Source organism: Microtus oregoni, unplaced genomic scaffold, assembly GCF_018167655.1.
Source record: "Microtus oregoni isolate MIOR12 unplaced genomic scaffold, Mior012 000005F_ref0000423, whole genome shotgun sequence".
In the NCBI taxonomy this organism is placed as follows: domain Eukaryota; kingdom Metazoa; phylum Chordata; class Mammalia; order Rodentia; family Cricetidae; genus Microtus; species Microtus oregoni.
In genome coordinates, this window is record NW_024543064.1 from 32,741,484 (window position 1) to 32,766,271 (window position 24,788).

General features: G+C 47.0%; 1 protein-coding gene across 3 annotated transcripts; it reads left to right on the forward strand.

Moving 5' to 3' along the window:
- Window positions 1–6,350: 6,350 nt before the first annotated feature.
- Window positions 6,351–20,177, forward strand: Mpl (MPL proto-oncogene, thrombopoietin receptor). 3 transcript variants are annotated; one of them, XM_041652903.1, is made up of 12 exons: window positions 6,351–6,429; window positions 6,600–6,732; window positions 7,017–7,195; window positions 7,752–8,050; window positions 8,419–8,581; window positions 8,802–8,928; window positions 14,472–14,653; window positions 15,040–15,182; window positions 17,158–17,317; window positions 17,524–17,620; window positions 19,569–19,656; window positions 19,926–20,177. In XM_041652903.1, the coding sequence occupies exons 1-12, from the start codon at window positions 6,351–6,353 to the stop codon at window positions 20,175–20,177; spliced, it is 1,902 nt and encodes a 633-aa protein (XP_041508837.1). The 3 variants fall into 3 exon arrangements, with proteins under 3 accessions (XP_041508837.1, XP_041508838.1, XP_041508839.1); XM_041652904.1 differs by having other exon boundaries at window positions 7,932–8,050; XM_041652905.1 differs by lacking the exons at window positions 17,158–17,317; window positions 17,524–17,620; window positions 19,926–20,177 and having other exon boundaries at window positions 19,569–19,634.
- The last annotated feature ends 4,611 nt before the right edge of the window (window positions 20,178–24,788 follow it).

The following is a 24,788-nucleotide window of genomic DNA, read 5'->3' on the forward strand; positions in this document are numbered from 1 at the left end:
TCAGAAAGCAATTTGTGGGAGTCTGTTGTCTCCTTTGTGAAGCACGATTAATAAAAACTCAGAGATAGAAACTGGGTTCAACCTAAAGGTCAGAAAAGCAAAAGAGCCGGCCACTGGCTCTTACCTCAACCTCAGTCCGAAATGGCAATCCTGCCTCCAGGAATCTCAGAATGGGACTGAGATCTGTCTCCTCCCATCCTAAAACCCTTTTTAGGGCTGGGATTAAAGGTGTGCACTTCTGGGATTAAAGGCAAGCACCACCTGGTTTCTATGGCAACTAGTTGCTACTGGGATTAAAGGTGTGTGTTACACTGCCTGGTCTGTAAGGCTGACCAGGGGCTGTTTTACTCTCTGATCTTCAGGCAAGCTTTATTTATTAAAATACAAATGAAATGCCACCACATCTTCCAGCACTTGAGCCCTAGGGATCTAATTCAGGCCCTCAGGTTTGTGACAAGTGCCTTCAACCGAGCCATCTTGCTTTCCCTCTTTTTTAGTTAGTCTGTTCCCTCATTACAAGCTGTTGGAAGATAAGAAAGGACTCCTAAGAGGCTAAACTTAAGAACGGGTCTAAAAACACAAAGAAAGTCCCTAGGAGCTGTTAAGTTGGGGAGGTTCTGTGCCTGGGGAAGCCGTGACAATGGGGGAGTCCTCAGTTTGGAACGGATTCCGGGACTAGAAAATAGCACATTAGGAGGGAGAGATCCCAACTATGGGAGATGCGAAGGCGAGAGGGCCCCAGGTTCCCTCATGGAAGGACAAGCCTAAGGACCATAAGGAGCTCTGAAAAGATTTTTTTAATTGATTTTTATTGAGCTCTACATTTTTTTTCTGCTCCCCTCCCTATCTCTCCCCTCCCCTTCAATCCTCTCCCAAGATCCCCATGCTTCTAATTTACTCAGGAGATCTTGTTTTTTTTCTACTTCCCATGTGGTTTTGATCCATATATGTCTCTCTTAGGGTCTCATTGTTGTCTAGGTTCTCTGGGATTGTGATTTGTAGGTTGGTTTTCTTTGCTTTATGTTTAACAACCACTTATGAGTGAGTACATATGAGTATATATGCCTTTCTGAGTCTGCGTTACCTCACTCAAAATGATGTTTTCTAGTTCCATCCATTTGCCTGCAAATTTCAAAATGTCGACATTTTTTTCTGCTGTGTGGTACTCCACTGTGTAAATGTACCACATTTTCCTTATCCATTCTTCTGTCAAAGGGCATTTAAGTTGTTTCCAGGTTCTGGCTATGATAAACAATGCTGCTATGAACATAGCTGAACACATGTCCTTGTGGCATGGTTAAGCATCCTTTGGATATATACCCAAAAGTGGTATTGTTGAGTCTTGAGGAAAGTTGTTTCCTAATTTTATGAGAAATTGCTACACTGATATCCACAGGGGTTGTACCAGCTTGCACTTCCCTGAAAAGATTTTAAGCAAGGAAAGAATATAAGGATATTTGAGCCTCAGAAAAGACACAAGATACCATTTGTAGATTATCAGAATGGCAAACTAAAAATGATGTTGCCTGGGCTAGGGAGATGGCTCGGTGGACAAAACCCTTGCCAAGGACCAGAGTGTCATTTCTTATATGCTGTCACCTTTTTTTTTTTACTGAGACATGGTCTGTCATTGTCCTGGAACTTGACAAGTAAGTCAGGCTAGTAGCCCAGGGATCTATTATCAATACATCTTTGGTACTGGGTTTACAAAGCATGCACATACACCATCTCACTCGACTTTTTCTGAATCTCTATGCAGTCCTGGATGTCCTGGAATTTGTTCTTCAGACCAGGCTGGCCTTAAACTCACAGAGATCTTACTGTCTCTGCCTTCCGAGTGCTGGGATCAAAGGCATGAACCACCACACCTGGCTCACCCACCTCCTCTCACAGGGAGTGTAAGGATGAAACTCGGGTGATCAGGCTGGCATGGCAAGCTCTTTACCGCCTGAACTATCTCCCCAGCCTGGCTTATGTAAGCCAAGCCTGCTGCTTTGTCCTGGGCCTCGGAGTCTTCAGGACTTTTTAATAAAGGGAGCAGAACTACATGACTTCCTGTGTCCTAGGCATGTGCCAACTCCTGCTTGATTTTCTACAGGAATGAAGTGTAGGCCCATATTTCTATATGATGTGGCATGCAGGCTCTAAAGCCATAGGTCCCACCTGAGGGTGGTCACGTTGTAGCCTACCAGACAGGCCCTCGCAACCTAACAAAAGGTCAGGATGTTGTTGCTCCTTCTTTATAACTTGGAGGATGCCTGATAGAAATGCTAATTCAAACCTATGTGACAGCTAGCATACACAGCAGACAGGTAGTTGTGGGTGTAACTGAAAGCCATTCACCTGGTTACCTAGGAGACAGAAAGCTAATGTATTTCCCCTAAGTTAAGTTTTGGTATAAAGAAAAATTCTTCAGGATGTGAACTCAGGACTTCATGAGGGACCACTGAGAATCTCCCTCCCGATAAAGCCATGAGAGCTGTGTCTTTATTTCTGCGCCTCCACGCCGGTCCAGGGAGAGATAGTTTATGTTGGGGTCTGGTCAAGAGAAATAATTGTGGATCTGGGCTAGCATTGGACCCTGACAATGAAGGACTGGGAACAGTAGCTCTTTCTAGTTGCACAAATGCAGAGGAAAAAGGACAATGACATCGACAGGTAGTTGAACATCCTCCTATGCAGGAACCAGAGGCCCCCATCTCAGCTCTCTGACAGTTATAGAGTCCCCAGTGGACTCTATGCTTAGTGTACCACCTCCCTTAGAAGTCATAGAACTTGGTAGGGCCTTGGATGCAGGAGTAGAGCGAGAAGGAAGATATAAGAATCACTGATGTGGGATGCCCTTCTGTATATGTATTGCTTTTATTGGTTGATGAATAAAGCTGTTTCAGCCAATGGCTTAGCAGAGTACATCCAGGCGGGAAATCTGAATAGAGATATATAAAGAGGAAGTAGGCAGAGTCAAGGAGATGCCATGTAGCTGCTGAAAGAGAAAGATGTTCGCCCAGAACCTTTACTGGAAGGCCACAGCCTCGTGGCGATACACAGACTAATAGAAATGGGTTAATTCAAAATATGAGTTAGCCAGGAATATGCCTAAGCTATTGGCCACATAGTATTTTAATTAATATAGTTTCTGTGTGATTATTCGTATCTGGGCGGCCAAGAACAAAGGAGCAGTCTCTGCCTACAAATCACTCTTGGGTTTCAGGCTCAGACGTCCAGTTAGCCCATGGGAGGTGCAAGAAATAAGAAGAGAGGCTCACAGGGCAGATGAGGGTAACAGTTCTGCTTGGGACCTGATGGGTTTGAAGTTCCAAGGAAGAACGAGCAGAGATAGATGTTCAATAGCAGCTAAGATTGATGAGGTCTTAGGAGTTACTGGTTTGTAGAAAGGGTTGAAGCAGTGTGATCACTCAGACAACACAAAGAGTCAAGCAAGGATACATGGGAACAGCAAGATTTAAGAGAAAAAGAAGGTTCAGGAGGACACAGAGAGAATGCTACAGGATGGAAAACCAAGAGAAGCTGACATTGTAGACCAGAAGGAGGAATACCACGTGCTGCAAACAGCTTGAGATGGACTGGGGGTAAGGCAAGAGCCACAATCAGGCTATGACAGCTGGTGGGATTGAAGAAGGAAACAAAAGGAGGTGAAGTTCAAGTCTGCACGTGCCCATTCGGCCGGGACCTGGTGTGCCATCAGGAGACATTTGCGGTGTATTCCAAATGCTATTGGGCACTTGTCCGGATATTTTAATGAGGAGCGAAGACACAGGATAGGCATGTGAAACATACCAGTCTGGGGCCAGTGAGATGGTTCCGCCAGCAAGAATGACTGGAATACTTAATGACCCGACTTCAAATGCCAGATCCCATGCTAGAAGGAGAGAACCAACTCTCAAAAGTTGTTCTCTGACCTGACATACATGCTATGACACATACATTTTATACTCACTAGCTAATAATAAATAAAACAACATAAAAATTCCTTTCTTTTAATTGCCCAAGGGTGATTCTCACTACAGCATCTGCCTGTCATGCTGACGTCTAGAGAAGGTTAAAGAGCGAAGCCAAGGACGTCAGTGCTGTGAGCCAAATATAGGATAAGGGGGTTGGAGGGGTTAAAAGTGTGCAGACTCAGATCACAGCACTTGCTAATTAATTGGGTGTAGGAAAGAATCAAGTACTAAAGTTTAGGGTTTAAACACTGAGTAGGTGGAGATGCCATTTACAAAGATGGTGAGATAGGGGAACACAAGGCACAGGGTTAGGGATAAGAACCAGAATCCAGACCTGGCTTGCTCCTTCCTTCCTTCCTTCCTTCCTTCCTTCCTTCCATCTTCCCTCCCTCCCTCCCTCCCCCTTCCCTCCCTCCCCGCCTCCCTCTCTCCTGCTCTCTCTCCCTTCCTTCTGAGACAAGGTCTCTCCATGTAGCCCTGGCTGGCCTGAAACTTACTTGTAGAACAGGCTGGTCTTGAACTCACAGAGATCCATCTACCTCTATTTCCCAAGTTCTGGGATTAAAGATGTGCTCCACTACACCAGACTTTGCCCCCCACCCGCCCCCATAAAGGCTCTTTCACTATGCTGCCAAGGCTAGTCTCAAACTCATGGGCTCAAGCAATCCTCCCTCTTCAGTCTCCCAAGTAGCTGAGATTATTGGCAAGCAGCCACTCGGAGTCTGGCCGTTTGTTTCCGTGTTTCGCTTTTAAAATAGGGTCTCCCCATGCAGTCAAGATTGATCTGGAATTCCTTATGCAGTCTAAGCGGGCCTTAAACTCACAATCCTCCTGCTCCCACCTTCTGTGCACTGGGCTTATAAGCATGCAGCACAGCTTGGGCATATTTAATATTATAGACACACAAGTAGAGAAGAAGCCAAATAAGCAGTTGGTTACCCAAATCTGGAGCCCAGGAGTGAAATCATAGCCGACTTTGAAGTCATCAGTATCCACCTCCTACCAAAAGTCTGGGACAGAAATTATGTGTGTCCCCTCTTATATGACTTGATTGAGCTTGGGTAGCTCTATATTTGGGAGGGGCATTTAAAGTGTGACCTCTGACCTTTGTAACCTGGGAGCTAATAGGACTAAGCCAGACTAACTGAATTGTTATAGCTGACAAGGAAATGGTGCCAGAAAAAAAAAAATGAAGACTGTAGAGGAACCCTAAAAGATTTCCCTCTTCCCATACCCAGCTCCTAAAATTTGATAAAATTAATTCACGAGGAAGAAGAAAGGAAGATGACACCGAGAACACTTAGTCTGCAGAGCCACCCCTGGGAGTCCAGATGAAGTCGAAGGGATAAGTGTGGGTGTTAGCATGGTCACTTGCTGCTCCCCTCTCATTCATCTCTCCCCTAAGCAGGAGCTTTTACACTAGTACAGGAACCACCATTGGTCCAGCATAGCCCAAAGGCCTGGCTCCCATGAAGAGAGCATATACCCTCCCCCGCTATGGCCTGAAGCAGGCACAACCGAAGAGCTGAGACCCAAGTCTTCCTCATTCTGAGCAAACCAGACAGAAATACTGAAGGCCCTACTTTCCAAACTTTACTGTGTACTGAACCATCTGGGGATTTTGGTAAATGCAGTGTTTGTGTGAGTCGAGGAAAGGGCCTGGGATTCTGCATTCCTGACACATTGCCAGGGCTTCTATCACTGCTGTCTATAGAGCACACACTAAGATTGCCGAGAAGACCACCTTTGATGGACAGGCCATTCCTATCCAGGAGCATGTGTTTGTTTATACACAGGGCCCCAGAACCTGCTAAGATGGAAATAGCCACCACCGGGCCTGTCTCTGAGGGAGACAGGCACCTCATGGCAGATCATCAAGAAGCGTGGCATGACTTCTTGCCATCACTCGGGTCCTGAAGTGTAATCTCCCGCACCTTCCATCTTCCTGGATATGTGACCTTGAGTAACCTTTTAACCTTGCTGTACCCCATCTTTCTCACCTTCCTGTTGGAAATAAGGCTACTGTATGGATGCTGAGTCACCCTGTGTAGCATGGTGAACACTGTCCCGATGACCATATGCTCTTCCACGGTAGTGCACGCAGCACCCACATGGTGCCTCCTTTTGAGTCACAGGCAAACACATACTACTATGTCCCTACCAAGAAAAGACTTGTCTTCTCTTTTGAATTCCTCTTTCCCTCCTGCCCACTCCCCCTCCCCTGGCCCCTGGCCCCAGTGTGGTCTGGAAGGGCCCCAGAGGGGCAGAGACAGGGACAGGACGTGGGGCTGTATCTGACAGGAACCTGAGGGGCTGGCCCGGGAGGGGATTGGGGCCCAGCTTCCTGAAGGGAGGATGGGCTAAGGCAGGCACACAGTGCGGGAGAAGATGCCCTCTTGGGCCCTCTTCATGGTCACCTCCTGCCTCCTCTTGGTCCCTCCAAACCAGGCACAAGTCACCAACCAAGGTGAGGTGTATAGAGGGTGGAGATTATCTATGCTTAGGCAAAGGGAGCCCTGGGAAGGGATGAAGAGCCCTGGGAGGGGATACAGGGTAAGAGACTCCCACTGGTCCCCTACTCTTACCCACAAACATGACTGGAAAAATCTAGAGCCCGACTCACCAACTGTTTCTCAGATGTCTTCTTGCTGGCCTTGGGCACAGAGCCCCTGAACTGCTTCTCCCAAACATTTGAGGACCTCACTTGCTTCTGGGATGAGGAAGAGGCAGCACCCAGTGGGACATACCAGCTGCTGTATGCCTACCAAGGGTAGGTTCTGGACTGAGCCCCAATCCCCATTTATCTGTCCCTATGTTTAGCTGAGTCACACTCTTAGCTTCCCTGTCTTTGGCCCTATCAGAGGATTACGCCAAGTGCATGCCCAATACATCACCACTCTATAAATGGGCCAGCTCAAGTCCCTATGGAATTCCTACCGCAAGCAGCAAGAAGAAAATGGCAATAGTGGAGACAGAAATTGGGCATAGGTTCAACCTGGGTTGTCGGGGATGAGCATGATGACTGTGTAGGAAGAATCTCTCCTGTGCCAACAGAGAGACGTCCCGTGCATGTCCCCTGCATTCCCAGAGGGTGCCCACCTTTGGAACCCGATACGTGTGCCGGTTTCCAGCCCAGGATGAAGTACGCCTCTTCATTCCGCTGCAGCTCTGGCTGAAGAATGTGGTCCTCAACCAAACTTTGACCCAGCGGGTGCTCTCTGTGGATAGTGTAGGTAAGGGTATCTCTACCACACTGTCCCTCCATTTGCTGCCTGTGAAAGCACCCAGAATCAGGCTCACCTGTAGTCTTTCGGGACAATGTGGGCACCTTCTTTGTCAGATTCCCAGAGGTATCTCAGAACCACCGCCCTTATTAATCCTTCCAGCCTTGGCACCCAGAACTAGATTTCTCTCATAAATCATTTCACATCAAGGATATCTTGCTCCTCTTATTAATATATATATATATATATATATATATATATATATATTCACCTGTTCAACAGTCAGATCACCGATGTGTGCCAGGCAACAAGGAGACAGGGATGGAAAGAGGTCCTTGCTTTAAGAGGCACAAATCTAGCAAACCATTACACCACAGTGAGCTCATTATTCTCAAGAGCCTAAAAGAGGACAGGCAGCTCCCTTTTTCCCCCTCCATGGGAATGAGAACCGGTGTCTTTTTTAGTTCAGGGTTGCTCTGTTCAGTCTTGCACAGCCCTCTCTGCGGTCCATGGGTTGAACCATAGACTGGCACTCAGCGATTTGATTGCCTTGTCTTGCCCTCAGGCCTGCCAGCTCCCCCCAGTATCATCAAGGCCAGGAGTGGAAGCCAACCAGGGGAACTTCAGATCCACTGGAAGGCCCCTGCTCCTGAAATCAGTGATTTTCTGAGGCATGAAGTCCGCTATGGCCCCGCGGACCCCAGCAACTCCACTAGCCCCTCGGTCATGCAGCTGCTCTCCACAGAAACCTGCTGCCCCACTCTGTGGATGCTGAACCCAGTTCCTGCTCATGACCGACCTCCATGTGTTCGGCCTACAGTGTCCCAACAGTACGGACCCATGAGGACCTCCCCAACTGGAGAAGTATTCTAGCTTTCTACTCCTCTTCCTATTTCCTACCCTAACATGTCCCCTGAAAAAGAAGGGTCATTCTTAGGGGACCCTGGGTAGGATTGGCCTTTGAGGGGCCACTGTAGACTCTGACTAGCCTTCAGGAGCCCTGTCTAGGAGTCCCCCACTTTGGATCATTCACGCTAACATAATAGAAGCCTTTCAGCCCTCCAAATCGAGACTTTGTAAAAATCCCTAAACACCACCCAAAATTTGCCAGCACAGTCCCTGCTTTGTGTGCGTATCTATCCAGCAAGGAGCAGAGGTTTGCACAATGGTTCAAATACAAGGTATGTGAGCCTTCTTAGCTGAGCAGCAAGCCTGGGATTTTTTCCCCCCAGGCTCCATCTCTGACAGTGAAGGGTGGAAGCTGCCTCATCTCAGGGCTCCAGCCTGGCAAATCCTACTGGCTCCAGCTACGCAGCCAACCAGATGGGGTCTCCCTTCGTGGCTCCTGGGGTCCCTGGTCCCTTCCTGTGACTGTGGACCTTCCAGGAGATGCAGGTGGGTCAGTAAAGGAATGAGGAGATGGGGAAGGGATTAAGACAGACCTCCAGGGAGACTTAAGCTGGGAATCATGGTCATTCCTGATGACCTCACACCTGGCATTGCACAGGACAGCTGTGCTCAGGCTGAGAAGAGGGGAGAAGGCTCTGCTGTGTGTGTGGAGACAGTTTAGGGACGCTCCTGAGTAAAAAGCCTCAGCCCTCTTCTTTGACCACAGTGGCAATTGGACTTCAGTGTTTTACCTTGGATCTAAAGAAGGTTATCTGCCAGTGGCAGCATCAGGACCACACTAGCTCCCAAGGCTTCTTCCACCACAGCAGGACACGGTGCTGCCCCACAGTCAGGTAAGACTGCAACTGTTGGGTGAGCCTGAACCTGCGGAAAGTCAACGTGGCTGTGGGTCCCCTCCAGGCCCTGCTCTGTTCTCTCGTACTCCAGTGAGTGTTTTCATTGTCTTTCTTCATTTCTGCTGGGAATGGCTTGCTTTTGTCAGACCTAATCATCTCATCTGGACTCTTGAGACGGCCTAGCAGGCTTGTCCAACATAGGACCCAAAGGCCACATGCGACCAAGGACAGCTATGACCTTGACCCAAATCAAAAACTTACTTACGACATGCAGTTTTTGTGTAACCTGATTATGTGGAGCTTAAGTTTGAATTTTTTATATAACCAGGTCATTTCACAATATCAAAAGGTCGGACACCCTTGGCAATTCTGTTTACCTTCAGCTTGCTCTCCATGATGCTAACCTCCCACATTGCAGAGCTTTGTGAAACTTACTGGTCACAACCTTCTGCTGCTCAAGTATGTACTGCAATATCCTGTGATCTGTGATCTAGTAAATCTATCCAAAACCCAACCTGGCCTTCAAGGACATCTACCAAAGGCCTCCCTGATCCTTCACCCTTTCTGAATTCAATCTATTACCATGTTGTTGGTTTTGCATACTAAGTGTTCCCAAAGTTGTGTCGCTGCCATTGCCCGATTACAACCCATCAGGTTGGGGAGAGAGAGTATTTGGTAAAGGGCTTGCCTGACATGCATACGACCCTGGGTTCAATCCCAAGTCCTGGGGGTGGGGGAGGAGGGTTATCATCTCCCACTTGTTCGCTGGAAAGAGTTCTTCACACAGGAACTGGGGAGCTCCAGAAGTTCAGAAATAAGCAGAACACCCCCTGCTTTAAAACCCTTGATAAGTTCCCACTGATCTTAACGAAGTCTGTCTGCTGTACCTGTGACTTCAGCTTCATCTTACGCTACCCTCCACTGATCTCTCTCTTCCAGCACAGGCTCCTTTCCTGCTCTGCTGACCTCTGATGAGCTGCTTATCTGGCCCTCTCTCCTCTTTACTGTCCCTTATCCTTCAGATCTCCGGAAGCAGCCCCTTCATTATTAGGTCCAATAGCAGAATTACGCATTTTTGAAAACCTTACTTACTTTGCCGCATGGGGTCAAAGGCACATCTGTGCCAGCATGAGTGTGGAGGTCAGAAGACAATGTAAGGGAGTCGATCTATTCCGCCACCATGTGGGTTCCAGGGATGGAACTTGGGTTGTAGGCTTGGCAGCAAGTGCCCTTACCAGTAGAGTCATCTTGCTAGCATGTTTATACATGCTTGTTGTACTATGTAACTTTCCTTGTTTTGTTGTTTCTGTTTTTGTGAGACAGGGTTTCTCTGTGCAATGTCCTGAAACTTGCTTTGTAGATGAGGGAGGTCTTGAACTCACAGAGGTCTGCCTGCCTTGTCTCCCGAGGGCTGAACCTAAAGGTGTGTACCACCACCCAGTCTCTCCTTTTTAAACACTAATCTCAGATGCAATTTAACATTTATCCTTGTTGTGATTATTTAATTAAAAATCTTAGTACGGGGCTGGAGAGATGGCTCAGTGGTTAAGAGCACCACCTGCTTGTCTAAAGGTTCCGAGTTCGGTTCCCAGCAACCACATGGTGGCTTACAACCATCTGTAATGAGATCTGGTGCCCTCTTCTGGCCTGCAGGCATGCATGTAGGCAGAATACTATATACACAATAAATAAACAAATCTTTTTTTTTGTTTTTTTGGGTTTTTTTGTTTTTTGTTTGAATTTATTTATTTTTTCCTTTTTTATTTTTATTTTTTTATAAATAAACAAATCTTAAAAAAAAAACCTTAGTACGGTGGTACATACCTATAACCTCAGCACTAGGGAAGTAGAAGCAGGAGGAACTGAGGTCAACCTTTGAATTTAAGGACACCCTGGGCTATATAAGATTGAGTCTTTTTCCAAAAACAGTAACACAAAAAGCTCTCCGTCAGATCTCTAGTCGAGAAACACTGACATTGACTATGTGTGACTCATGATGACAAAATCAGCATCCATCTTTCCTCACCAATACATTCTCATCACCTACCACAGTGGGCAATGAGCGAGGAGGGGGATGGCTGGATAAAGTCCTTGCCCTTCAACCAGATCCTTGGGGCCCATGCAAAGCTGGGCCCAGTCGAACACATGTGGGATCCCAGTGATACCACAGCAAGACAGAGAGACAGAGGATCTCTGGACATTCAAGGGCTAGCCTGCTGTACATAGCAGAGAAAAAGCCAAGAGATCCGTCTCAAACAAGGCGAACCTTGAAGACCAACACCCAAGCATGTCCTCTGATTCCGCATGCGCACTCACACTCACATGAATGTGCACACATACATGTACACACATACACAAGAACACATATGCAAGAAAAAACCCTCAACAAATGAATGAGAGTCACTCTGAAGAGTTTTGCTGTAGGTTGGGCAGTGGTGGCGCACGCCTTTAATCCCAGCAGATTAAAGGCAGAGGCAGGCGGATCTCTGGGAGTTCGAGACTAGCCTGGTCTACAGAGCTAGTTCCAGGATAGGCTCCAAAGCTACAGAGAAACCCTGTATCAAAAAAAAAAAAAGCTTTAGTGTATTCTCCAGATTTTTCATTGCATTTACATAGGTTTGTAAACAGTATTTAAGCTGGGCAGTGGTGCATGACTTTTAATCCTAGCTCTCGGGAGGCAGAGGCAGGAGGATCTCTGTGAGTCTGAGATCAGCCTGGTCTATAGAGCCAGTTTCAGGGCAGCCAAGGCTATAATAGAGAAACCCTGTTCTGAAAAACAAAGCAAATCAAAAACAATATTTAATTTTTAAATATAAATTATATCACACTATATATTCACGTTCACGGAATTTTTATTTATTTATTACCTATACTATTGATTGATTTTTGATACAGGATCTCACGATGTAGCTCAAGCTGGTCTGGAACTTGCTATGCAGCATGGGCTGACTTTGAACTTACCTGCTTCTGCCTCCTGAGTGCTGGGATTAACTCTGCCCAGCTCTGTTCTCATTTTTGTTTCTATGATGCTAAGGACAGGATCACAGGCTAAGCAAATACGGTACCACCAAGCTATTCCCCTTACAAACCTAAATGGGTCATTAGCTTACTTTTTTGCTTAAATGTTTGTTGGAATTCAGTCCAAAAGAAGTAGCTTGGCTGGATGGTGGTGGCACACACCTTTAATCCCAGCACTCGAGAAGTAGAGGCAGGGGGATCTCTGTGAGTTTCAGGCCAGCCTGGTCTACAGAGCTAGTGACAGGACAGACTCCAAAGCTACAGAGAAACCCTCTCTCAAAAAACAAAAAACCAACAAAAAAAAAGTAGCTATTCTTTTAAATAGTCGTACAGATTTTCATAGGGTGCAGCTCTAATCCATGGATGAATTTAAGGTGACAAAACCAAATTAAGCCAGGCATCGAAACACACACCTTTAACCTCACCACTGGGGAGGCAGAGGCAGGCGAATCTCTGCGAGTTTTAGGCCAGCCTGGTCTATAGAGCTAGTTCCAGGACAGCCAGGGCAAAACAGAGACTCTGTCTTGAAAAACAAAACAACAAATAAAATCGATTCTTCTTTTTACCCAAATTTTCTCTTGCTCTATTCTATCACGAGTCCATTTCCACACCTCAGTCGCCCTGGACTTTCCTCCTTCCTCTGCCCTTCAGGTCTAATCAGAAACAGCTGTGCTAAAACAGATGTTTTTTGCATCCTTTCACTCTGTCTCCACCTTCTTCTCGACTTCACTACTTTGCACAGGAAAATCCCGACAATGTCCTATTGGAATTCTCTGCTCCTCTCCCCTCCCAAGTCCTCTCCACAAACAGCAATTAGAAGAGTCTTCTGAGGTACAATGTGTTCGACCCTTCCCTGGTTATGATATTTGAGCGTTTTCCTATGCTCTAATCCCCATACTTAGGAAGCTGAGGCAGGAGGCTCACCTCTAGCTCCAGGCATGCCAGAACTAGGTAGTGTGAGACCCTCTTACCACCTCCCCCAAAAGTTCATGCTCCTTAAAGAGGCTGTCCATGACAGGGTCTGCAGTCCCATTTATCATTTCCTAGCAAGCTCTCGGTCCTAAAAACCACCCCTCATTCTAAACCATTTAGAATCTCCTACACAATTACCCCACCCCTATCACAAGTCGGGATGCAGAGGTGGATAGATCTCTGTGAGTTTGAGCCAGCCTGGTCTATGGAACAAGTTCCAAGACAGCCAAGGCTGTTACACAATGATACCCTGCCTCAGGGAAAAGAAATGAAAAATCACCCCACAGCACAATACTCCCTTTATGTCTGCAAAGCATGTGCCTGGAATAGCCAGTTGTCCCCCTCCCTAACCCATTCATAGTCTGAGCCTCAGTGTAAACACTGTCTCAGCCAGGAAGCAATCCTTGACCCCCCCCCCCCCAGTTAGATGCTCTGCTGTGATCTCTCCTGTCAGCCCGTACTTCACACAGAAGAACACGGCTGTTCGTGTTTGTGACTTGCTCTTTGACATGGAGGCACCTTTAAGATTACTTTTTATCTTTATAGTGTTCAGGCCTGGCACAATGCTTGGCACATGAGTATCAAGTATTTGTTGATTAAGTGGGTGGATGTGTGAATGCAAGAATGACCATTAGGGATGATAAGATCACCAAGGGATTAGAATCAAGAGGATTTGATTAAGAATTAAGAGCATTTGAGACCAGCCTTGCTATGAGTGAGACCCTGCCACAAAAAGCACACACCTTTAATCCCAGAAATCAGAGGCAAGTGCACGTCAAAATTCAAGGCCAGCCTGGCCTACTTAGCAAGTTCCAAGTCAATCAGGACTACATAATGAGACCCAGTGTTTTGTTTTTATTTTTTGTTTGTTTGTTTGTTTTTGAACCAGTCTTTTAAGAAAAAGAAAGAGGGAGGAAAAAAGCAGCCACATGCCCACCCATTAGAATTTACTTTAACCCACGCAAGCAATAATGGTGGCTTCACTTTACGTGGCAACAGCAAAGGTCAAACTGTGATATGTTCTGGGTGTTATTAACAAGTAATCAGTTTCGGGAAACAAATTCTGGAAGCAATGTCAGAAGGCTGCTGAATAAGAGCAAATTTAAAAATATAAATATGCTTGCTTCTAAAATGATCATCTCTTTCATCTTGGAAACAGCCTGCAAGGTAGGTATCAAAACAGTTCCTCAAAGGAAGGGAGCTAGAGCAGAGAGAAATCACGCCATTGGCCAAGGTCTGAACTAGGAGGCTGAGTGCTGACTCTATGTTCATGTCTTATTATTCTTGTTATCATTGATGCTGTTATTAAGCTAGTACACAGTGGCGGTTTCATCATATAACCACATTATTTTCACATAGCATGCCTGCCCTTTCCTCAAGGAAAGAGGCTAGACCTCATGGCATAAAGGCAGAGAGAGCCCTGGAGGCCTAAGGTACAGAGGGAGGACTTCAGTCGTGATCCATGCAGGACACAGTGCCCGTGTGTTGGGGAGGATGGAGAGGTGTCTGGGGCAAGCCTGACTCGGTGACTCTGTCGGATTGATTCTTAGAGATCCCACCTGGGAGAAATGTGAAGCAGAAGAGGAAGCAGAGCCATCACAGCCTGCGCTATTCTCCCGCTGCCACTTCAAGCCACAAAATGACAGTGTTATTCACATCCTTGTAGAGGTGACCACAGCCCAAGGTGACATTCACAGCTACCTGGGCTCACCTTTCTGGATCCACCAGGCTGGTAAGTATCCCCACATAATTCCCACCTTCACCAAGTCTAACTGGAAGGCTGAAACTTAAACTCTATAGACTGCATTCTTTTTTTTTTTTTTTTTTAAGATTTATTTATTAAGCATACAATGTACTGCTGGCAAGGAAGGCACCAGATCTCATTACAGATGGTTGTGAGCCACCATGTGGTTGCTGGGAATTGAACTCAGGACCTCTGGAAGAGCAACCAGTGCTCTTACCCTCTGAGCCATCTCTCCAGCCCTATAGACTGCATTCTTTCATCTTTGCTCATGTCTTTATATCTATTATTATTTAACATTTCTGACCCATGGCCCTGGTGGCATGAGGCAAAATACACAAAAGGGCTTAGCACAGTCCCTGTTGAAACCCCTGCAGTGCTCCTCCCTACCCCAAGCCTGCACTGGAGAGAGGTCTCCAGCGGGAGGCTGGAACTGCAGTGGCAGCACCAGACATCCTGGGCAGCTCAAGAGACCTGCTACCAGCTCCGCTATGCGGGAGAAGGCCACGAGGACTGGAAGGTACTTTAAAGCAACGCATGCCTGTGGACCACCACACATGGCATTCCCCATGCCAACACTGTCTCTGTATCAGTCTCTGGACTTGTCCATCTGTGTTGAACTGATTCAGCTGCTGTCTAACTCCCTCGTGGGCATGTGGAACCGTGGGCTACTCCACTTGAACCGTTCTCTCCCCATGCTGGAGGTGGATCTCAGTGGCATAACACTCACCTAGCATGCAGGAGGCCCAGGTTCCATCCCAGAATCCTTTCTGTGAGATGGTGGCCTCCCTCATCCTCCTCTCCCTATCTCTCTGATTGAGTTTTATCTCTTCTTCCCCTGACTCCCCCTTGTCTACTCTTTCATGAGACGAGTTGTTCTTACTAGTACCGCATCCAAAACGCTCTCTGCTAGATAAATGTCTGCTCCGCGTAGGTGAGTGGTTCAAACCCTATGGTTTCAATGGCTATGCATCAACTAAACATTAACAACCTCACATTCTCGACACCACACAGAAAGGGACTTAAGCACCACATGCAAATTACCTAAACTTTTGAAGTCTCCTCATTAGTGAAATGGGGAGAAAGCTACCTGTCTTGGAGTTGAATAAAAATTAACTATAAGGACTAGAGGGATATCTCAGCAGTTAGCAGTATTTGTTTCTGCAGGGAACCCAATGTCAGTTCCAGGCACCCACGTAACTCCATAACTCCAGTTTCTCCTCATGGAATCTGAGGGTACCAGACACACATCTGATGTACATATGTATATGCAGACAAACACTCATACAATTAAAATAAATCTAATATAAATTCCTAGCATATAGAAAGGTACTTAATACACATTGTTTTTATTCTCAGTTAGCATGTATATATATATATATGTACACATAGAGGTATGTGTACATATATGTATATATACACATGCATATATGTATATATACATACACACGCACACACATATGTATCTTCCTACCAGACAACTCTAGTAAACAACTTCATCTCCAACAGATCAGATGCACTGTATTGAAGCTAAATTCATTTTCCTCCCCAGTTGTACTTTGACTAGATATAGCTCATAAACAATAATGTATACAAACTTTAAATACAGCGTAAATTTTTCATGTGTATCCCAATTGTGTAGCCAATTTGTCAGTTACCCAGATCTACATATAAATACACAAAACTCCACTAGATCCTTATGCCTCCCACAGTGGCCCTGCGTAGTAACCAAAGCTGGCCACTATCTTGGCCATACTCATCTGACCATAGCTAAACTTTCTATAAAGTAGACCCATATGCAGTTTTTATTTTCAAGATTACTGCTCTCACCTCTTTGACCGTGGAGCCACCTTTTACCCAAGACCGGAGCCTAGAATCATCCTTGATTCCTCCTTTCACTTCCCCCTCTCCTACTTAGCAACAAGTAATTTGAATAACGTATTAAACACGCTTCACTCCTGGTTTTCCCATTGACCGTCCGTGTTCTTGGCATACTAAACTAGGCAGTATTGTTTCATTGTGCTCCCATGGTGCCTTGCACTAATTAATTGCGATTATCTGCCTACTTACTTCTTCAGATAAAGCTGCGCATTTCACTTACTTACCTTTGTCTCTAGCGCCTAGCTCAATGTTAGGCATTTCCTAAGCAACTCAAATGTTTGCTAAGTGTATCCTTGTTAGTGCAAAATAGTGTTTGTGGCCCCCGGCAGCTAGCGCAAATCTGGCGTCCTCTGCGCTTATAAAATTTGTGGCACTGTGTGGCCCTGAGGGTCCGAGCACGTCTCTAATCCAAGGCATGACCAGTGTAGGTGGTGAGCGCCCGTAGCGGGGTCCCCACATCTTGTGGCTGGATGCACAGCTTTGTGAGTGCCGGGGTGTGTTCCCAGGCGTGAACTCAGGCAGGGCTTTTGATCTTTTAATCCTGCACGCCTCGTGCGGAACTTGTGGCACGGTCTGTGTGGCTCTGAGGGTCCGCTCCACGCTTGTCCTCTCAGGTGCTGGAGCCGTCCCTCGGGGCTCGGGGAGGGACCCTGGAGCTGCGTCCCCGAACTCGCTACAGCTTACAGCTGCGCGCCAGGCTCAACGGCCCCACCTACCAAGGCCCCTGGAGCGCCTGGTCTCCCCCAGCTAGGGTGGACACTGGCTCCGAGACCGGTGAGGATGGGCGGGGCCGAAGCTGGTCTACGCTGCGTAGAGGGCGTGGTTCGGGACGATGGGCGGGCCTCGGAGCTCCGTGTGTCTCACGGTCTCAGGGTGGTGTTGGGCGCTTGGGAAGCTGGGGGTGGAGCCAGGGCTGGAGCCGGCACGCCCCTAGGCGGGGCCAAGGGTCGACCGAGGTCACACGCTTTTTGTCCCCCTAGCTTGGATCTCCTTGGTGACTGCTCTGCTCCTGGTGCTGTGCCTCAGTGTCCTCCTGGGCCTGGGGCTGCTGAAGTGGCAGTTTCCTGCGCACTACAGGTACCGCCCTGCCAAGAGGGTGATGGGGTGTGGTCTCTGCAAGGCCAGTGGCCTCTGAACAAGAATTCTAGAGTCACTTGATGACACTGCTCTCAGGACCAACAGAATATCCACACCCACCCTTTCAGCTGCTTCCACACTCCTCTGGGAGTGGCACCTTCTCTTTACACTCTAGCCTGGCCACTCTGTGGACACTTTCAACAGCCCCACCACCTAGATGCTCAGTGACCAGGGCTACTGTCCAACCTTGGCCCAAATCAGCATTCTTGCGGGCGTCTTCCCAGCCCCACCTCACCCAGTTGGCCTTGAGGCCTGGTCAGTCCACCTCAGGAAATGGATCCAACAATGCTTTCTTTCTCTAGCCCAGCACACTGCCTGGCTCATTGAAATAGTGCCTCTTCTCTCCTCATAAGCTTCTCTAAATACACATTAGCCTATGGTGTGACCTGCCTAACTCCTTCAGTACCTACCCAGGATAGAATCCAACAAAGCTCTACAAAATCTTTTACCCTGTATAATCAGCCTTGCCAAAGTCCTGTTAGGCTGTTTTACTGCTCAACGCCTTTGCACACAATGTCCCTGCTGCCAGGAATATCCTCTTAGGCTGACTATCCAGTCATCTTTAAATAACTTTCTTCACTAACTCTTAACCCCTCCTGGCCTTCCCTCACTGGCTGGTCCTTTGTGCTCCTGTAGTGTTTCCCTGCATTAGTCTATGTATTTGGTGTGAGGAGTATTTGGTGCGAGGAGTGTTGAACCCGGGGCTCATACACGCTAAGCCCGGCTTTGCCACTGCCCTACACGCACAGCCCAGCATTTGTTCCTTTACACGTCTTCCCCATCATACCTTTCTTGGTCATTTTTAAACCCTCAGCATAGTGCCTGCCAAGTAGAAGGCCCTTAAATCAATGTCATAATGAATGACTCATTTATGTGAGGGCTGGGGAGAAACTGTAAATCTAAAGATAAAATCCGCACCACCTCGGTCATTCAATTGGTTCGAGAATCTGCTGATTCTTGAACACCTAGCTCAGGAGTCAAAGTGTAGAGTGTGTGTTTTGGTTATAGGCTAGGCCAGGCGCCCTTCTCTGGAACTCAGGAGAAGTGCTTTGCTTTTTTTTTTTTGGTCAGGTTCTTACTTGTATCCCAGGCTGGCCTGGAACTCACTGTATGGTCCAGCATAACCTCAAGCTCCTGGCAATGGCAATCCTCCTACCTTGCCCCCCACCCTGCCCCACCCCGAGTCCTAGGATTACAGGCATGAGCCATCGTGCCTGACTTTCTTTGAATTTTTAATCTGCCTTTGTATAAGAGCAAACTAGAATGGAGCCTCTATTCAAGGTAGCCATATCTGACAAGAAAAAAACAATGTGGACAGAGAAGAGGAAGTGGTATTGCTAACAGGCACACAGGCTTTTTTTTTTTCCCTGAGATCAGAAAGCTACTTCTCCCAGGAGATGGGGGTGAAGGTCATGGAATAGGCCACACACCTTTGGCTGAAACCCTTGAACATGAAAATCTGGGGCCATCCAGTTGGAAGTTTCCACAGTACACCCTAATTGGTACTCTTCCCAGACAACCTTCTGCCGTCACATCGCAAGACACTCCACTGCTTTTCCTCCTTCACCGTAGCAATTTCTCAGGCACCTACTGTGGGCTCAGGGGATAGAGAAGTGGAAAACAGACAGTCTTCAAGCTCTCACAGAGTTTGTGTTCTGGTGGAAACATAAAAATACAGTGAATATCTAGTAAGTTAAGAAGAACAGCAGACCCCGAGAGACAGGGTGATGGGGAAGGAATGGTACTGATTCGGCAGAGCTCAGGGACGGCCGACATGCTCTGGCTACGCCTCCTCTCTTCAGGTTTACTTCTCTGCCTCACTTTGGTGCCCTCTTCATCACTCCCAACTCAATCCCGAGTCAGACTCCTTTCTCTTCCTTCTCTACAGAAGACTGAGGCATGCTGTGTGGCCCTCCCTTCCAGACCTACATCGGGTCCTAGGCCAGTACCTTAGAGACACTGCAGCCCTAAGTCCTGTAAGTACACCCCAGCCCTCCCTTCCTCCAGTCACCCCACCACCAATGACTCTTGTTCCCACAATGCAACTTGTTCAAGGTCTTTGCCGACATGTACTATCCCTAGGAGTTACCCCCGAGCCTAAATATTATTTAATCCAACCCATCCCATACCCTACCATCTGCTCCAATTCAGGCTGTCCTCAAACTCACAGAGATCTTCCTGCCTCTGCCTCCCAAGATGAATCTGCTGGGATTCATCTATCTCCTTTGGCTCATCTCTCTCTCAGCCTAAGACCACGGTTCCCGACACCTGTGAAGAAGTGGAGCCCAGCCTCCTGGAAATCCTCCCTAAGTCCTCAGAGAGGACTCCTTTGCCATTGTGCTCCTCCCAGCCCCAGATGGACTACCGAGGGCTGCAACCTTGCCTGCGGACCATACCCCTGTCTGTGTGTCCACCCGCGGCCGAGCCGGGATCCTGCTGCACTACCCACATTGCCAACCACTCCTACCTGCCACTCAGCTATTGGCAGCAACCCTGAAAGCAGTCTCCTTGCTACCACAGACCTAGGGCTCCCACATACACCCTTATCCATCCTGAACACCACCGCCATCCATCTGTTTACCCATCTCCTTGGGCTTTGTAACACTCATCTCTCCACACGACTACTGACAAATTCAGAGCCCTTTCTCCATATAGCCACTATAGGCTCATCTCCACTAGGCTCCTCTGGCTTTTCTTCTCTTGAGACAGGGTTTTATTATATACGCTGATGGCCTATAACTAGCTATATAGAAGAGGCTGGCCCCAAACTCACAGAGATTTGCCTGCTGGAGCTAAAGTTCCCATGGCCTATAACTCCTCTTGTATGGGAAAGTCTCTACTCCCCCACCTCCCATTGACCCTTTAGAGTGAGGTCCCCTACTGCCATGCTGCTAATGAAACTGTACAGGCCAAGTTCATGTCAAGCCTTTTAATTATGCCATCCAAGAGGGTCTTGTTAATCATTTATTTATTTGCTCTCTCGGCATTTCCCTCCACCCTGCCTCTCTGAACACACCAGCACTGGAACCAAGTCTGGAGCTAGAGCCAGGTTCCGTGCCTGTCTTTCACACCTGCTAGCTGTGCAAATTTAGGCAAAGAGCGGAAAGCCTTTGAGCCTATCCCTGTCATCTACAGAGCACGGACAGTGACAGAACCCCGCAGAGCTGCAGAAACAATTGAGGACACATTGGCAAAGATATGTTAAATACTCAACATACTTCAACTAAAGTCCTAATGATTTCTTTTCTATCTCCTGTTCTGGCCTTTATTGTATGATGACCATTAGAAGTTCCTGTCTCCAGCCCAGACTTCTACTATAGTGTCCATGATGCTTTATGTGACTTTTGACATGTGTGTTTCTTGCTACAGGCTGGTGAGCCGTGAGGCCAAGGATTTGTCCTTTCCCCCCAGCACCTTGAATACTATTGGGGGCATGATAGGCAATAGACCTTCAATAAATATTGCCTAAATTAAAGAAATCTTTCTGAATGATGTTGCCTTAATTCCATGCCAACTTCCTTCATATTTCAAGCCTTTCCTGTGCAATGGTAAATAAACTTGAACCACTCAAGCTACGGATTCCTCTAAGTCATCCAGTTTCTCAATCAGATGATACAATGTTTGGGTCTTTGCTAGCTCCAACTATACCCAATTTGTTACTCGGGGCCTTGTCAGAGACAGATGGACATACTGGGTAATTGGACAAGTTTATCTAATTTTTTTTTGTGGGGGTTGGTTTTTCAAGACAGGGTTCTTTCTCTGTATAGTGTTGGAGCCTGTCCTGGAACTCACTCTGTAAACCAGGCTGGCCTCAAACTCAGAGATCCGCCTGCCTCTGTCTCCCAAGTGCTAAGATTAAAGACATGCGCTACCATGCCCAGCTGGTTTTTTTTTTTTTCAAGACAGAGTTTCTCTGTGTAACAATCCTGGAGGTACTGGAACTCATTTTGTAGACTAAGCTGGACTTGAACTCACAGAGATCCACCTGTTTCTGCCTCCCAAGTATTGGGATTAAAGACATGCACCACCACTCCCAGACAATTTGACAAGCTTAATACAAGGCTCTTTACTAAAGGGGAGGGTGAGCTTTTGGAAAACCACCAAGGAATTGTCCCTTGTGGGGCTGATAACAAACCTGGTACCAACCCTAGACACCAAGCAGTACAGGAGACATCAAACCTAGGGGGACTAAGCCTCCTGCCTTTGGTAGGTGGGAGCAGAGGAATAAATAATTCAAATGCTTAGTTTTGAGTCTCTTGGAAAAGAAAGTCTTTGTAAACAGCGGGGTGGGGGGGGTGTGAATCACGCAAATGTATTGTGTTTCATCTATTGCCACAAGTTCATCTTTTTCCACCTCGATTCACAGACTTGATTCACAGGGTCTGCATCAGATGATTTCCCAGAGTTTTGGCTTCTGCTTGGGTTCTATGGAAAGATATTGGTAAATTGTATCCCCTGCTGGGCGGTGATGACACACACTTTTAATCCCAGCGCCAACTTCCTTCATATTTCAAGCCTCTCCTGTGCAATGGTAAATAAACTTGAACCACTCAAGCTACGGATTCCTCTAAGCCATCCAGTTTCTCAATCAGATGATACAATGTTTGGGTCTTTACAGAGTCGGGAGGCAGAGGCAGGCGGATCTCTGTGAGTTCCAGGCCAGCCTGATCTACAAGAGCTAGTTACAGGATAGGCTCCAAAGATACAGAGAAACCCTGTCTCAAAAAAAAAAAAAATTGTATCCCCTTTCTCCAAAATTCAGATGTTGAGGTCTCAAACCCAAGTACCTCAAATGTAATTCAAAAAAAAAAAAAAAGCTGGGCGATGGTGGCGCACGCCTTTAATCCCAGCACTCGGGAGGCAGAGGCAGGTGAATCTCTGTGAGTTCGAGGCCAGCCTGGTCTACAAGAGCTAGTTCCAGGACAGGAACCAAAAAGCTACGGAGAAACCCTGTCTCGAAAAATCAAAAAAAAAAAAAAAACCCATGGTTATTACACACAAAACTAGTCAAAATGAGTCAGTATGGCTAGTACTTGGGGGGGGGGGCAGAGTTTAGATATAGATAGTGGAAGGAGAAAGCCAAGAGAAGATGGCAAGGACATCAGGAAACACCACCAAACCACTGGAAGCCAGGAGAAGCACGGAACAGGTTCTTCCTCAGACGCCTCCAAAGGAGCCATCCCTGTCAATATCTTGGTCTGGCACTTCTAGCCTCAACTGTGAGTAAATCAGTAAATCACCTAGGACACCCAGTTTGTGGTCCTCGGTTAGAGCAGTTCTAGCACACTCAGAGGCTGGGCTCACGGTTGCCCCTGCAGACTCCACAGTCTGACTTGCTTTCTGCAAGCTCTTTTGAAGGGACCGCTAGCACTCAGTTCTCTCATCCTCCCCACAGAATCACCAGTGACTTGTTTCTCAAGTGGCCAGATCTTTCCCTTGCCTAGTTTATATCATAAATGGTAAGGTTCTGTTTTTGTTGTTGCTTTGGTTTGGTTTTTGGAGACACAGTCTGTGTAGACCTGTCCTGAAACTCACACTGTAGTGCAAGCTGACCTCGAACTCATAGAGATCCCCGCCACTGTCCCCAGAGTGCTGGGATTAAAGACATGTCAGCACTGCTAGGCTAGGTACTGTAAGCCTCTGCCTCAGGGTGCTGGGGCTTGGGCGCATGCTCACTTTCCAATACGCATGTTCACTACAGCTGTGCTCCTGTCTTCCCTCTCTGAAATAGCCACCTTAGCAAGGCACAGACAAAGCAAAGTGCTTGTCTTGCTTCCATGCTGAGTCTTTCTGCACAGGAACCTCCACTGGCAGATAAAAGTCAAACTCCTTAGCTTAACATGGAAGCCTGACACCAGGCTACCCTTTCCTACGTTTTTTTTTTTTTTTTTTGGTTTTTGCTTTTTTTAGTTTCAGGAACTCTAGGGCATTAAAACTCTAGCTTTCCATGGTAACTAGAAACAGAATACAAAAAAAAAAAGTGTTTCAGAGCTAGAGACGACAGTGAGTTTAGACAAACAGAGTCTCCCACCATCATGGGGTGACCTTAGGCTAAGGACCAAATGCACCCTTTTCTGACTTCTTCCTTAGGCAGTATGTTGTTGGGATTGCAAAGGGTGCCTTTGTTAACATCTATTACCTCATTCTAACCTAGTTTTTCTTATTTGTTTTGATTTTTGGAGACAGGGTCTCTCTGTTAAGTAGCTCTACCTGTCCTGGAACTCACAGAGAATCACCTGCCTCTGCTTCTAAGTGTTGAGATAAATGTGTAAAAGGTGTGTGCCACCATGCTTGGCTCTCTGACCTAATTTTTTTTTTAATGTAAAATGAAGACAGCTGATTTATCTGCCTAAGAGTTCAGGGAATTTGCCAGCTGCGGGAGCACATGCCTTCAATCCCAGTACTCCGGAGGAAGAGGCACCTAGAGCAGCCTTGTTTACAGAATGAATCAGGACAGACCAGGGCTACACAGGAACCTTGTCTGGCGTGAGGGTGGGAGGATTCAGGGTCATCCTTAACTACGTGGAGTTCAAGGCCAGCCTGGGCTACATGAGAACATATGTTTCCAAAAAAAAAATTATACAAACTGTTTTAATGCAATAGTTAGATGTTCCATTAGTGGTATCCATCAGTGTTTGTATCAGTGCTGTTTTACCTCTGAGCATCCATCCAACTCATTAGAGCCCTAAACTAAATGAGTCAGACTTGGATTCTGGATGTTTTCAAACAATTTTTTTAAAATTATTACTGGAGGGAAGAGGTGCACTATGGCATAGGTGTGGAGATCAGAGGACAACTTTTTTTTTTTTAACGTGCATGGGTGTTTTGCCTGCATGTATGTCTATGCATCTCATGCATGCCTGGTGCTGGTGGAGGTCAGAAGAGGGCATTGGATCCCCTGGAACTAGAATTATAGATAGTTGTGAACCGCTGTATGGGTGCTGGGGACTGAACCCTGGGTCCTCTGGAAGAGCATCCAGTTTTCTTAATCAGCTAAGCCATCTCTCTAGCCTCCCCCCCTCTTCAAAGGATTTTATTTTTATGCATGTGTGTGTGTGTCTGTCTGTGTCTGCATGAATGTATGCTACCTGTGAGCTAGGTTCCGGTG

What these genes read in the sequence shown, in the direction of transcription:
- Mpl (XM_041652903.1), top strand. Translation starts at nt 6,351, where the DNA reads ATGCCCTCTTGGGCCCTCTTCATGGTCACCTCCTGCCTCCTCTTGGTC. An exon ending in GGCACAAGTCACCAACCAAG is followed by an intron (nt 6,430 to 6,599) that starts GTGAGGTGTATA and finishes ACTGTTTCTCAG; the next exon opens with ATGTCTTCTTGCTGGCCTTG. An exon ending in GGACCTTCCAGGAGATGCAG is followed by an intron (nt 8,582 to 8,801) that starts GTGGGTCAGTAA and finishes CTTTGACCACAG; the next exon opens with TGGCAATTGGACTTCAGTGT.